Raw genomic sequence first — 15,373 nt, forward strand, 5'->3', positions numbered from 1 at the left:
TCTAAAAAAAAAAAAGATATTTTATTTTAGTTGATGATTTAGATGTTATATGTGAAGAGTAGTAGTGGAAAAAAATTGAAAGTTGTTTATTAATGTAAAAAAAATATGATGATTTTTTTTCAGTATTTATATTTATGTTTGTTCCAAATAAGATAGAGAGACCATTTTTTTTCTTTATCTCGAATTTTTTCTGTCTTTTCTTTATTTATATCTCCAAACACAATTTAAATGGGAGCCCAAAAATCAGATGAGGACGATTTGGTGATAAAATCTAATTTTTCTTCTTACCAAAACATATCCTACATTTGAGCTGTCAAATTATAACTTATATGCAAGACTCTTCTTCCATGCACCCCACCATGGCACATCAGCAACAATGCAAGAGATATATTAAAATTGAAGAAACTGACACACGAAAGAAATTGAAACACTACGCAGTTGGCAGAAAGCAGAAAGTGGACCTAATTTATAATCTTAAGACAAATCGATCTCCTTGCTGATACAAATACAGAATTACAGACATCTACATATGTATACCAAACTTTAAGAAAGGCAAATATGAAATATCAATAACATCGAATAATATGAATACACGCCCTAGCTAGATATACTCATATATGGGTGGACCATATCTTTGTGAACATTGACAACTTCACCGGGATCACTGCTTTAAGATCATCATCATATAGTATTTTAAAAATGTCACCTCTTACACACACAAATTATCGTGCTTCATATATATAATCACACTAGAAAGATGCATACTCCCTTTTTATTTATTTATTTTTTTGGTTTCTTTTAACTAATTAATTATTGGATTATCAAATACATGATCTCCCCTACCCGCTCCACTATTCTGCATTGTACCTTTTTCCTTAGAATTCAAATTCAATTGAACATTGAACTTACCAAACTCAGCACCACACGTTCATTCAATCTTGTAACACAGTACTTTTATTAAATTAAATAAGTAGTTAACAAAAATATCGCTGATTATCCTACCTTTTGGACCTAATCAATCGCCAAATCTTTAATATATAAGGTTAGAACTATTTAATCAACAATTTCCTTTAGAACAATATATACATAACAAAATATAGTCATCCTTGCACTTTACACCATGATATTTTCTTTTCAACTTTTTCTTTCCCCGTGCATCATTCCAAGGTCACTTTATGAGGAATACTACACTCCTAAAAATTATAATATTTCTTTTTTCTAAAATCATAATAATAATTGGATGAAATTAAGTTATTATAAGCTTATATTTTCTTAAGGACAAAAGCCAATTTATATAACAAAAATCGTGCTGTCTAATATTTTTTATTTATTATATTTTTTTTTATTTTGTTATACTGTACCTTGTCACATCTCTCCTTTAAGATACATAAACATTTCATTGGCGACGGACCAGCTAATATTAAACTCGTGCCAACTATAAATTATAGTTGCTAACAGTAACATGAATAAATTTTATCGGAATATTTCATATCGCGAAATTGTAATTGTCACTACACTTTTGTTCTAATTTATTTAAAATTAAAAATGACGGATAAGATAAAACTAATAAAGCACAAGTAATATATGGTGTAATAATATAATATACCTTTTAACTCTCTGGTTGCCAAGAAGTACGGTTATTCAATTAAGAAACACACCACAAAATTGATATTTAATTAAGAAAATTCGTTATGATTTTTGGGAAAGAAAGCTCAAGCGAGCCAATGGAAATATGAAATAGATCCTTTGCAACTAGTTATATTAGCTAGCATGCAACATGTCCCTGTTATATACGTAAAATCAAAGTCGATATATATATATTCAAGGAAAAAAGAAAAAAAAATAATCAGGTCGGTGATTTAAGTGAAGACAGATTATAAAGTGTTTACAATCAGATTTATCCAAAAGTTGCTTGTCCTTTCACTAAATTAAAAATAAATTACCAAGTTGCTTCCAATATCCGATGGATATAAATATGCTGGAGCCTTCAAAGTTTTTGCATCTTACCATACCATCAAATAGGATTAACACATACATAACTTTTTATCTAAATTTTATTGTTTCATTCATACACATCTCTTCTTCCTTCATGACCACCTTAATCTTTGCTGTTGGAATTATTGGCAAGTCTATACAAATCTTCAACTTTTTTTTTTCCATTTATTATTTGATCACTAAGCTCTTCATCAAATACATTTACTGTTTTTTTAATCTAAACTTTTTAATTTCTTTGCATGCAGGAACTGTGTTATCCCTTCTGGTTTTTGCCTCTCCCATGTATGGATCCTATGTCATCCTACATAGAAATCGTATTAATATATTAATTACTAGGGTTATACTAATATATATACCTTAATTTTGATTAAGATCATAATTAATGTCATCATCATATTATTTAATATTTATTGAAGTCATTTTAATTTATGAATATTATATTAATAAATCTTATTAACCATTTTCTATTATTAACTTTGACATGTTTTCACAATCAAAAGAACGACGTTTCGTGAAGTGGTGAAGAAAAAATCTACAGAGAATTACAAAGTAGCTCCATATATAGCAACGTTCCTGTGTACAAGTTTATGGAGTTTCTATGGAGGTCTAAAGCCCGGTGGTTTTCTTGTGGCAGCGGTCAATGGTGCCGGTGCCCTCTTTCATTGCGTCTACATACTTCTCTTCCTCCTATATTCGCCTCAACATACCAAGGTCGAAATTAGTTACAACTTATTAACATTGTGTATGTGATATATAGTTTAAGTAATTACTAATAATCAATTACAGGTAAAAACGGCGCAATATGTGGGTGTAGTGGACGTGGGTTTTCTGGCGGCAGTAATTTCAGTAACTGTTTTGGGTCTCGATGGAACCATCCAACTAACAGTTCTAGGAATGTTATGTTCTGGTTTAACTGTAGTCATGTATGCTTCCCCGCTATTAGCCTTGGTATGAATTCCATTTCAGCTATTATTAACTTTTGAATAAATTGTCAAATTAGTCTCTTACAAATTTTTTTAATTAAATTCGTTTTTTAAATATTTTAAATTATTTATATTTTTGTTATTAACAACGTTAAAATTTATTAATATGACATATTAAGTGATACTATAACGTATATTTAATTGGCAATTAATATGATAAGTTTATGAAATTAAATCAAATCAACTTTAAATTAAAAAATTTAAATGTCTCAAGATTCTTCTTCAATTAAGTTTTGATTTAATTTAATATCATTAACTTATTATATTAACCGTTAATTAAGACTCTTCGATATATATTGTAATATTATTTAATATGTTACATTAATAAATTTTGATTCTATTAATAAAAAAAATAACAAAAAAAATTAACATTATTAATTTAAAATCTTTAAATAATAAATTTAACAAAAAAAATTAAAAAATAATTTAAAAAACAAATAATTTTTCATGCACAAATTTAACTATTTACTCCGTTAATTCTAAGAGTGCTATCCAAAACTAACAATTGCAGCAATATAACTGTGTAACAGAAAACGGTGATCAAGACAAAAAGCGTGGAATACATGCCGTTTCTGCTCTCACTTTTCATGTTTCTAAATGCTGGCGCGTGGGCACTCTACTCTCTCCTCGTCAGAGATTTCTATATTGGAGTAAGCTAATTTCTTTTACGTATTCAAATTTTTTGGTCATTTTCCTATTTTGGGCCTAATACATGGATAATACAGATACCGAATTTTGTTGGGCTGATATTGGGCTTAGCCCAGATCACAGTTTACTTAAGGTACAAAGAAAAAGTGAGAGCGGCTTCAGAAAAGGGGAACATGGTGAGTGCGATGGAAATGGGAGCATACGGTTACGAGTGCGAAGAAAAACCAAGCAAGACGAATACGAATGGTTATGATGGTGGAGCTATAAAAGTGGCAGAGAAAACTCTTAAAAAGGCGAATAGTCTCCCAAAGCCAACACTGAACCGCGAACAAACCATTGAAAGGGTCCTCCAAAAAGCACTTTCTTTTGGGGAATACAATGATGATCATCATCACGACGATGTTTACTCCATTATTCAACTTATAAACTTCAGACCTCGTACTGTTGCTTAATCGACACTTGAACAAAAAATGGTTGCTGTTTTTATTTTATTTTATTCTATTTTTACCTGGAACTATATATGTGTTGGACTAATCTAAAATTATGTATGCCTCAAGAAAATATACGTATCATTTAAAATGCTTTCATTCATTCAGACATTTAGTAGGATGTAATTGTAAAGTGCCGAATGGTACAATTGATATATCACTGATTCACTGTGAAACTAATAAAAAATCACGTGTGATGTACATTTTACTGCTATTTATTTATTTTTATGTATGAGTTTGAAGAACTAAATATATTTTAAAGATGATGATTAAAACATTAATCAGGCATGCAGGACTCTAAGCCAGCTAGTACACCTATGATTAGCAATCTGAAACTGTCTGCCATAACAGATTCTCTTTTTGACAATCCAACCCTTTTTAGATCAATTGTAGCTTCGAGCCTATAATCCAATTCTATATGAGAGAATCAAGCACTTTGAGCTAAAACTGTATTTTGTTAGAGATCGAGTTCTTCAGGGATTGTTTGCAGTCACACATATCCCAGGTTCAAAATAGGTTGCAGATATTTTGACTAGACCCCTTTCATAAGTTCTCTTTCAAAAATTTAGAAGCAAACTCAGATTGGCAACAAAATTTCCCTAAGTTTGTGAGAAGATGTAAGAGTAATTGATTGAAAGTTAGTTATAAACAGTTATAATAAGTTAATAACTGAACTTATAAATGAGTTAGCTATAACAGATTACTATCATCTGTTATAAATAAAGAAATAATGCTGTACAAAACACACAATCAATAATACACACTTTGAACTTTACATTCACAAATCTCTATTCTCTTTCTCTGCTCACTTTCTCCCCGTCTTTGATTGCATACCAAGCTTTCTTTAGCTTCTCTATTTTGAATGTTCATAATATCAATAACATGAGAAGATCTACTATATGAAAATAATAGTATAGTATTTTTATATCTTTTTTTTTACATGTGAATATCAAATACTCACCTTTTTTAATAATACAATGTTTTGTATTTTAAGCAAAAATTACTATAAAAAAACAAATTATAACTAAAATTAAAAGGATACTAAATTTTCAAAGAAATAAATTTAATTTCACGAATACAATAAAAGTGAGAATTTTTCTATCAAGTCATGTTAAGAATAATCTGAAGATTCAGTTGAAACGACAACGTTGCTTATTTGATATATAGGATAAAAAAGAAAAAGAAAAAAAAAAGGACAGGGGAGCAATGATTCCGGGATTGACCAAACTCGAGAAGGGAGTACGGGAAGACACGTGGGTTTGAATTCATACGCGCCAAATGGTGTCAACCTTTGAAGGTTTCAACTTTGAGCGGAATAAAGGAGCCTACTTGGCAGTTGGTAGCGAATTTTACATAGATGAAGGAATGGTTGATTTTGGGCGAAATAAACAGAATTAGTAAAGCTATCTTGTTGACAACTCTCTCTTTCTTTATTTGCCTTCCTTCCTTCATTTAACAGAGAAAGAAAGGGGGCCATCGGGTTGTTTTGGATGATGATGACAATAGAGGGAATGATGGAGAAGGGGGTTCTCGATGACGTCATTAGGAGGCTGCTTGAAGGCAAGGGAGGCAAGCAAGTTCAGCTCTCGGAGTCTGAGATCCGTCAGCTTTGCGTCAACGCCAGACAAATCTTCCTCTCTCAGCCCATCCTCCTCGACCTCCAGGCTCCCATCCGCATCGGCGGTTAGTTAGTTACATCAACTAACTTTCTTTTCCTCTCTTTGCAAAATGTTTACCCTTCAAACCTTGCAGGTGACATACACGGCCAGTACCAAGACTTGCTGAGGCTTTTCGAATACGGCGGTTATCCTCCCACCGCCAACTACCTCTTCTTGGGAGATTATGTAGACAGAGGCAAGCAGAGCTTGGAAACCATATGCCTGCTTTTGGCCTACAAGATAAGATATCCTGACAAGGTTCACCTGCTCAGAGGAAACCATGAAGACGCCAAAATCAACCGGATATACGGTTTCTACGATGAGTGTAAAAGGAGGTTCAATGTTAGGCTGTGGAAGATATTTACAGATTGCTTTAACTGTTTGCCGGTTGCTGCACTCATTGATGGAAAAATTCTCTGTATGCATGGAGGACTCTCTCCTGAATTGCAAACTTTGGATCAGATAAGGGAGATTTCAAGGCCTACTGAGATTCCAGATAGCGGTCTACTCTGCGATCTGCTCTGGTCCGATCCCGATCCCAGCCTGGACGGTTGGGCAGACAGCGACCGAGGCATTTCCTGCACTTTTGGTCCTAATGCAGTCACCGAGTTTTTGGACAAAAATGATCTTGATCTCGTTTGCAGAGGTCATCAGGTAAACCTCCTACTTCCTTGCTCTTCCTGCTCTGCCCTCCTTCCGTATTTATTCTTGTTTTCTTTTCTTGCAGGTTGTGGAGGATGGATATGAATTTTTCGCTAAACGGCGATTAGTTACCATATTCTCTGCTCCAAATTATGGTGGCGAGTTTGACAATGCTGGTGCATTGTTGAGCGTTGATGAATCTCTTGTTTGTTCCTTTGAGATATTGAAACCGGTGGATAAAGGATCCTCATCAAAGGTCACTCTTAAAAAGGTATATTAATAACCTAGAAATGTTTTGAATGGTTGTGACTTGTGAATAGTAGTTTCTAACCTAACTTTTTTGGCAGCCCCCTAAACTTGGCAAGGTATAGTCAGTTGTGGAATTAAAGACGTTCAGTTCAAATAGGAATGCAGCTAACTCAACTTGTACGGAGATGAAACTTTCGAGTAGGAGCTTGGCATGAGTTGAAGACTGTGAATGATGTAATGGCTGAGAGTATTATTATTGTAAACTAGAGTACCCAGGGTAGGCATTCTTCTGTGGCAGCAGCAGCAGACATTTTTGCTTTTTCCACCAGTTGCTTGTAGCTTGTGTAATGTGTGAGCATCAAAGATATTTCATGTTTTCAAATGTAAAGATTTCTATGCCATTTGTCTGAATGACTGCTCAAGAATATTGTTTTTGGTAGTACGAGGCTGGCTATGGCACTGAATCGTATGAACATTTGCAGTCTTCATATGAATAGAATGCCTTGTTCTGATTCATAGCAACAACCATATCTCAGTTATTTAGTTATAAAAAAAGAAAAAAAAAAGGAGGTGTTTTCCTATGCAATCTGTAATTCTGTATCGTTTAGTTGAATTGAATTGTGTAAAAATGATCTTACTTTCTTAAACAATGCCAGTATTTTGTGTTGTAGCTAATTGCATATTTAATTATCATCATCGTCATCATCATCACCACGTTTCTCCTTTTATCATCGTCAACCGGAAATGAAAACTAAGAAATTATTTATTCTCTTAGTGATCATTTGAACATTTAACCGTTAAATTGCTGGAAGAATTAACAGATTTTAAAATTATAACAAGATTTGTTGAGCTTACTTTGTAGTTTATTCAATATTTAGGAGGATATAATATCTTCACTCGATGAGAAAAATCATTATGATGTTTAGCAGTTTTGATTGACTGTGCAAATAAATGGAGATGTAATGGTAAAATCCACAAGGTCTTTGAAGTAAATGAAGAAAATAAGCATTTCCAAAATATGAGTGGTGGAACAAGATAAGCGTACATTTTCTTGAATTAGCCCTGTTGATTTTCATTTACCACAGAAGGACCTAAGAATAAGATAGAATGAGAAGCGAATAAGTAGCTAATGAACAGAACTATTTCCGGTATGCCATACAGAAAGGGCTTATTAAAGATAGAATGAGATGGAAGAAGAGGAGGGAAAGCTGGAAGCCATTTTCTTCTGTGCGACTGTGCGGGAACTACACTCAAATAAAAAGATTAAAAGATCAGCATTTCAGCATAAGAAAGGTGGGTGGGGCCTATGATCTGAAAGTAAGCGATCCATTAAGATCAAAGCCAATTAGTTGGATACTCATCGGAGGATGGGAATGGAGCTTGCTTGTTTGGGAGGGTCGTCCACTTTGTGTGCCTCTACAGTATCTGAAGGATTAGTCATTGGGCTTCCAGCCTGATAAATACCCTAGTGCAAACAAAAAAAAAAGCCAATTAGTTGGATTGAAACATAGTAGGACACACGACCCGAGATAGATAAATAAAAACATAGGTCAATAGCAATAAATTTAAAAGGAGGACAAATAACGATTTTATAATTATCTTTATGTAAACTTTTTTTATTCTTATATGATAAATTATAGAGATAAATTTTAATATATTATTGTTTTACTTAATTTTTAATACTTTGATCAGGATGTCAAATCGAGCTTGTATTAAAATATTAGTTTAGAAAGTAGATATAACTCCTCTAAGAAAATGAATTCGACTCAAGAATTATTTAGTGTTTGTGTCGAAATTGAGTGCGTCGAACTATTAGTGGCAAATTGCAACAATAATATAAAAATGTGTAAAATAAATGAAAAAAAACTTTAAATTATTGAAAATATAAAAGTGAAATGGAAATTAACAACAAACTAACATATGTAAAACAAAGAAATTAAAAGAAAGAAAAATAAAAAATAAGAAAATAAAATAGGCTCCTAACACTTACAATCTCACATGCACTTGCACTTCATGATTTTCTGTTTTGCTGCTGAAAATGAGAATTTTTGTAGAGTTTGTCTCATGTAATATTTTTTTTATTAAAATTCCTTTTTCCCTTCTAAACTTCTTCTATTTATAATTCTCAAGACCTGCTACTAGGGGTGTACATGAGTCGGGTCACACCGGGTTTGGCTTAACTTAAATCCGGACCGAAATATAGACTGGACCTAATTTTTAGACCCTAACCCGATGAAACCTAACATCTTCAGACTGGGTGAAAATCAGATAAAACCCGGATAAAAACCGTGTCTTTAGCATGTAAAAATCACCTAATCTCCAACCATTATTTCACAATTCACATAGTAAAATTCACTTAAAAAAATATAACAAGAACCAATCATTCTCTAAAATTAAAGCATAACCATAATCAATACTAATATTGTCTAAAAACACCAAATATTTAAATCAATACAAATAACACAATGTTATGCATTAGTCTAAAGTCTTATGCATTTTAAATATAAAACATTAACTTATAATCTTATAGGTAGCGTTTGGTGGAGAGACAAGAACGGAAAGACTGAGACTGAGAGACAGAGATTAAGAGACAGAGATTGAAATAAATCTCAGTATTCTGTTTGGTACAAAGTGAGAGACAAAAATAAAGATATTTTAGATATAAAATGTTATTAAAATTTCAGTTTCCATCTCTAAAAATTTTAGTCCCCTGTGTCTCTATTTTTTAGAGGTACTGAAATACTAAAATTTTAGTACCAGTCTTTGGACTAACAAATATGATACTGAGTCTCAGTCTTCCAATCTCTATTTCAGTACATTAAAACAAACGCTACCATAATGACTAATAACACAAAATATTAAGATTTACAATATTTAAATTCCACATTAGAATAGCTATAAGCCATCACTAATAACACAAAATATTAATTGTGTATAACGACCGAGTCACCGGGCCGAGTTCGGACGACCCGAGCTATGACCGACCCCGACCCGAAATAATAACCGGGTCTATTTTTGAGACCCTTATCGACCCTAGAACCGATGAAATCACACTAAATTAACCCCTAAAGTGTTCGGGACTGGATCGGGTCTCCGGACCGGGCCGGACCATGTACATCCCTATCTACTACTGAAAAATTTTGACCACGACCTTAATTCCTGTTTTTTCTTATGTTCTTATCTTGCTCTTCAATATCCACGTTTTTCATTGTGAAGGTATTTAATCATGTGATTTTTATGGTTTCGACTCATTTTTTATCATTAAGTCCTCGACCTTAACTATCATTCTTATTGTAGTCGAAAGTGTTGTTTTTCTATAGCTAAAAATAAAGATCTGATCCGTCGATCTTTCTCAAATTTCGATGAATTGCAGTCGAATTGCTTCATAAGTCAAAACTCATATCAATCGTTATAAAAATGTTATTTTTATTTAAAATATGGCTAAAATAAATAAGTCACATTTTTAAACAAATATTTTTATAATTTATTTTTAATTTTATTTGTAGTATGTGTCAAAAAAAAAAACAAATAAAAAGGACAACATCGTCCAAAAAACAAAAGTGACAGCGGAACATGGATTGAAGTGTGAGGCGTGCAATGTCGAAGTAGCCATCAAGCCAGACCAAAAAAAGAAGTGGCCATTAAGGGAGACAATGCAAGGTGAGTAGGTGAGTGTTTCCCATTCACCCCTAATTTTTTTCTGTATGGAATAAATGAGCGATATACCTATCATAATTTTTTAGTGTTTTTTAAAATTACAGAAGAAATGTCTAATTTTGATTTATATTAAGATTAAAAAATTTATAAAAAGTCAATTATAATATAAATAAACTCAAACTAATTTTTTTTATTCTTTATTTTAAAATGTGAGAAATTAAAATAATACTGTTACATTTTTTTTGTAATAAATTTATTTTTCAATTAGTTAGCTAAATTTCTAATTAGTTTTCTAACGGAACTCAGAAATTAACAATCCTACCGTCAACAATCTAAAAAAATAGTATTATCTATATCAAAAATAAAACAAAGCGCCCATTCACACTATCGTTAACTCAAATTCGTATTTTTTGAGCTTAATGCATTACTGAAATTGTATTTACAGTGACTTAGTGCATTACTATAACCACCAATGAACTCAGTGCATTAATCAACCAATGTTCCTCATTCAACACGCCACAAAGTGGATTCTTCAATATGTTTTCTTAGACTCCAGACGGCAGTCAAGAGTGTATATATATTATGCCCCCTTTTCCCATAAAATATATATATTGTTAACTGGCTCTTAAATTACAATATGATTTAATTATTATCATTAATGTAAAATGGTACCAAGCTTAAAATTCAAGTGAATTACAAAAATAATTATAAGAAAAGAAGAAGGTTGGTGATGTACTCTCAGGTCATTGAAATTTAAAGTAATGGAAGAAGAATTGAAAAGAAGTGAAAAGAGAGAATAATTGATTAAAAGAACCACCACAGAGTACTGAGTACCAATTACAATATATATAGCAAAAGGAAAAATAAATTACTAACTAATAGTGCTATAATTATGTCTAACAAACTAACCAACTTGACAGCTATACAAAAAACAAACTCTATTATGTTACATCCCCCCGCAAGCTGGTATTACGTGGTTTGTGCAAATCAAGTAATCCCAGCTTGGAAAGCAAATGAGAGAATGGTCCTGGAGGAAGGGATTTAGTGAATAGATCAGCCGGTTGTTCACTGGAGACAACGTGCCTAAGATTAGAAACCCCTTCTTTGAACTTGTTTCGAGCCACATGACAATCAACCTCAACATGCTTGGTTCTTTCATGAAAGACAGGATTTGAAGCAATATAGATAGCAGATTTATTATCACAGAAGATATCAACCGGAAGAGGAGGAAGAATGTTGAATTCCTTTAGTAGTTTGAGTAACCAAACGAGTTCACAAGTGCCATTAGCAAGGGCGCGATATTCTGCTTCTGAGGACGACCTTGAAACTGTAGCCTGCTTCTTACTCTTCCAAGAAATAAGAGTTTGGTCAAGGAAGAAACAATAACCACTGATGGATTTTCGGGTGTCTTTACAAGCCCCCCAATCAGAATCAGTGTAACCAGATAGTGTGAAAGAATTGTTGACACAGAAAAATAAGCCAGTTGCTGGTGATTGTTTTAGATACCGGATGATCCTGTAGGCAGCCTTCAAGTGGGCATCAGTTGGTGAATCCATGAACTGAGATAAGCATCTAACAGAGTAGCTGAGATCTGGTCTTGTGTTAGTAAGGTACAGAAGTCTGCCCACCAATCCACGATAGATGGTTGCATCAGGAAGAGGGGAGCCTGAAGCCTCAGACAGAGAAGTAGTGTACTCCATAGGAGTAGATGCTGGTTTTGCACCAAGCAAACCGCAGTCTGTGATCAAATCCAATGCATACTTTCTTTGATACAGTGCAATACCAGCATTGCTTCGTGCTACCTCCATCCCAATAAAGAACTTAAGAAGGCCAAGGTCTTTAATTTTGAACTTATCATCCAAAAACATTTTGACAGCTTGAATTTCACTCAAATCATCTCCAGCTAACACAAGATCATCAACATAAACAAGAATAGCTGTAAGCTCACCCAAATAAGTCCATAATCATAGTCCGAAAATAGGTAGGTTTCATCGGGTTTAGGATCGGACTCGGATCTAACAAATAGGCTCGGTATATATTTCGAACAGAGTCTGAGTCATATCAAACTCGGTTTCACCCGACCCATAAACACTCCTACATTCATGACTCATAAGTCTTTCCAATATCACTTCTGTTCTTACTTTTTGGTGTTTTAGTTTAGAAAAAGTATAGATAGATAATACAAATATTAAATAATGTGAATAATAGATATATTAAATATTCAATTTATTAAGTATACGGATAATTATTCTACTATTAAAATTTAGGAGAATAATTTAGAAATTCAATTTATTTTTATTTTATTGAATAAAATTTAAAATTTATTATTCACATTATTCACAAAAATTATTATCTACTTAACAAAGTCAATATTCCCACTCCAAAGCGGTGACTTTCTCATTCTATAAATGTCTTACGATAATTAAATTCAGATGTTGAATTTTATTGATAAATTATTATGTTATAATAAATTATAGTATTCAAGTGATCAATTTATCAGTTTTTTGTTTAAGTATTTGGAATTCAAATTTTACTTTATACATTTAACAATCCATTACATTAATAAACGACAAACTTTTAAGTAAACTCTAAATTTAAGTACGACAAATGAATTTTTAATTTATTAAATTAAAAAATACGATAAAAAACAAAAAACCCTACCAATTTAATATCATATTAAGTATTCGTTTCAATAAAAGAAATAAAGAAAAAAATTAATAAATTAAATCTTGTATTGGTTTCTCTCATCATAATGTTGAACAATAAAATGAGGCACTAATTAATTATTTTTATATTAATTATGTTATATATATTCCGTATTAAAAAACATCATGAGTAATATCGCATAGTCTCAAAGCTAAGGAATTTAATAAAACTTAACCTAGTATAGGATAGTTCTATACCCCGTTGTTTAACAGAAATAATTATACTTGTAATTTTTTAAAAATAGTAGTGAGATAGTTAAGTCAAATATTTTTATTAACTAGCTAATATAATAATAAATAATTAGAAAGTAGCGTATGTAGATATTTTTTATACATTGACAACAATATATAGAAGTTAAATCTAACATTTTCATTAAAAAAAAAACAAACATTTTAGATTTCCAATGAAAAATGGTTTAATTTGCTGATTATTTATTCATCACATGATCCTAAAACTCATTATAATTTCGAAATCACTATTCCTCCTCCTGAATTTGGTTTGAACTTTGATATGCTGATGATATAATGATATAGCTAGTCATGTAAATAACAATGCATGGGTAATTTAGAATAGGTTAGGGTGGTGTTTGTGGAATAATTGTGATGGTGATTTGGGTGGCTGGGGCATTTTTTGTTTGGTTGTGGTCTATATGGATAATTATTGTGGCAATGGAATCAAAGCCACACAAAATGAAATAAAATATGAATGGAATGGAGAAATGTCTATTATTTTTTTTTTAATTTCTTATAATATCTCTTAACTTAATATGTTACGGATTAACCTGTTGTAAATTAGAATTTTATTTAAAATTTAATTATTAGTCAATAAATTATTATATATACAAAATAAAATTTAAATTTTTAATATTTATTTAAATAAATTAATAAACTAATAATTAAAGTTCGTTACCTCAAAACATATTATTAAAGTATTGTTTCTCTTTACTTTGGACCTTGACCTGGTCTTGTGAAAAAAACAAAAAAATATATTAAATAATAAATGTTAACAGGAGCAAAAGGAGGTAAGTATTTAATTTTGAACAATATGAGGTCATATTCAAATGAATATATTTTCATAACATTGGTATAATAGCATTCAATTTCTATTCTTTTATTTTCAATAACAATAGTCATTTTTACTCCTTGATTTCAGTTATTTGGTTTGTCCAACAAAACTAACTTTATAAAATGACTGCTAAAAAATATGCGAGTAAGCCACTGAGTACTGACATTTCCAAATTAGTTGGTCGGCCAGTGAAAAGAATTCGTACAACACTATCCTAAAAATCCACAACATTAATTAACATTATATTGCACTTTTATTATCCTAATTTTATGCCCATCAATTTATAAGGATGATCTTCTTGTTAAAATTAGAATCAGTTTGGTCATAGATTCGAATCAACTAAATTAATCGAGCATATTTATGTATGTAGTCTAGTCAGTAATTAAAACAAATTTATTTTTAAAGTAGTAAAAATAAATATTTTTAATGAAAATTTAAAATTTTTTTAATAATTAATAATATAGATTAATTGCCTCCAATACAAAACTAATTTTATCCTCACCATAAAATTAATATAGATTGTTGATAATTCTTGTAGATATTTTTATGTTTGAAATAAAATTAAATAGTAACTTCAGCTTTTTTGATTAGTTTAAAAAATTTAAAAATTTACTACTAAAATCATATATTAGGTGTTGGGATATTAGACATATTAAGCTATAATTTTATTAGTTTTATTTGGAAAGAGTTCTCACTGAAAATTGAGCTATTTTTTTAGTTTGTGTTGGTCAACATAATAAAATATTAAGGATAGACTGTATAAATTACGTGTTATTAATCAGAATGACAATATACGTATTTTATGTTATAAATATGTGAAGATTGTTTTTTATTTGTTTGTTAATTGTGAGATCACTCATCTTTAAAAGAATGTGGAGTTTTTTAGGTATAAAAAGTAACACTTTAAAAGTTGGACGAATATTTTAACCAAAAAAATTAAGAAAAAGAGATAATTTATTAGATTTTTTGCTGTTATTTGAACAATTTGATTAAAAAAAATGACAGAATTTTTAAAAATGATGTCTCAAATGTGATGAAAGTTATGAACATATTATTTACGTTCTCCAATAAATAGATTAGTGGTGAGCTCTTTAATTATTAATGACAATATCAAAAATAACTAGGAGTTAGTTTGTACTTTGGTTTATTAATTGCTGCTTTTTTTTTGTGATTATTTTTTTATTGTTCTTCCTTACTATATTGAGTTCTCTTTACTTAAAAAAAATTTCTAAAATTTTAAAAATTTAAATATAATTATTTTTAATAATTTTTACTGTTTCAT

The 15,373-nt window shown here is 30.9% G+C and overlaps 3 protein-coding genes across 3 annotated transcripts; 2 read left to right on the forward strand and 1 right to left on the reverse strand.

Annotated features, from left to right (window-relative positions):
* Nucleotides 1-2,022: 2,022 nt before the first annotated feature.
* LOC107492181 (bidirectional sugar transporter SWEET17-like) lies at nucleotides 2,023-4,186 on the forward strand. The gene is made up of 6 exons (XM_016113177.3): nucleotides 2,023-2,123; nucleotides 2,241-2,277; nucleotides 2,496-2,706; nucleotides 2,782-2,943; nucleotides 3,509-3,628; nucleotides 3,704-4,186. The coding sequence occupies exons 1-6, from the start codon at nucleotides 2,090-2,092 to the stop codon at nucleotides 4,076-4,078; spliced, it is 939 nt and encodes a 312-aa protein (XP_015968663.3). The 5' UTR covers nucleotides 2,023-2,089; the 3' UTR covers nucleotides 4,079-4,186.
* A 1,275-nt stretch (nucleotides 4,187-5,461) lies between these two features.
* Nucleotides 5,462-7,188, forward strand: LOC107492216 (serine/threonine-protein phosphatase PP1). Its single transcript, XM_016113209.3, has 4 exons — nucleotides 5,462-5,797; nucleotides 5,867-6,426; nucleotides 6,500-6,685; nucleotides 6,762-7,188. The coding sequence occupies exons 1-4, from the start codon at nucleotides 5,605-5,607 to the stop codon at nucleotides 6,783-6,785; spliced, it is 963 nt and encodes a 320-aa protein (XP_015968695.1). The 5' UTR covers nucleotides 5,462-5,604; the 3' UTR covers nucleotides 6,786-7,188.
* Nucleotides 7,189-11,261: 4,073 nt separating this feature from the next.
* LOC107492182 (uncharacterized mitochondrial protein AtMg00810-like) lies at nucleotides 11,262-12,431 on the reverse strand. Its single transcript, XM_016113178.1, has 2 exons — nucleotides 12,341-12,431; nucleotides 11,262-12,256 (listed from the first exon to the last, which is right to left on the reverse strand). The coding sequence occupies exons 1-2, from the start codon at nucleotides 12,429-12,431 to the stop codon at nucleotides 11,262-11,264; spliced, it is 1,086 nt and encodes a 361-aa protein (XP_015968664.1).
* Between the last annotated feature and the right edge of the window lie 2,942 nt (nucleotides 12,432-15,373).

This window comes from Arachis duranensis, chromosome 6 (genome assembly GCF_000817695.3).
Source record: "Arachis duranensis cultivar V14167 chromosome 6, aradu.V14167.gnm2.J7QH, whole genome shotgun sequence".
NCBI classification, from domain to species: domain Eukaryota; kingdom Viridiplantae; phylum Streptophyta; class Magnoliopsida; order Fabales; family Fabaceae; genus Arachis; species Arachis duranensis.

Bases quoted from the DNA above. Each gene is read 5' to 3' on its own strand.
- LOC107492216 (XM_016113209.3), top strand. From the start codon at position 5,605: ATGATGATGACAATAGAGGGAATGATGGAGAAGGGGGTTCTCGATGAC. The intron at 6,427-6,499 runs GTAAACCTCCTA...CTTTTCTTGCAG, and splicing joins TCGTTTGCAGAGGTCATCAG to GTTGTGGAGGATGGATATGA. The intron at 6,686-6,761 runs GTATATTAATAA...CTTTTTTGGCAG, and splicing joins CAAAGGTCACTCTTAAAAAG to CCCCCTAAACTTGGCAAGGT.
- LOC107492181 (XM_016113177.3), top strand. From the start codon at position 2,090: ATGACCACCTTAATCTTTGCTGTTGGAATTATTG. The intron at 2,944-3,508 runs GTATGAATTCCA...ACTGTGTAACAG, and splicing joins CTTCCCCGCTATTAGCCTTG to AAAACGGTGATCAAGACAAA. The intron at 3,629-3,703 runs GTAAGCTAATTT...TGGATAATACAG, and splicing joins TCAGAGATTTCTATATTGGA to ATACCGAATTTTGTTGGGCT.
- LOC107492182 (XM_016113178.1), bottom strand. From the start codon at position 12,431: ATGAGTCATGAATGTAGGAGTGTTTATGGGTCGGGTGAAACCGAGTTT. The intron at 12,257-12,340 runs GTTAGATCCGAG...GTGAGCTTACAG, and splicing joins AATATATACCGAGCCTATTT to CTATTCTTGTTTATGTTGAT.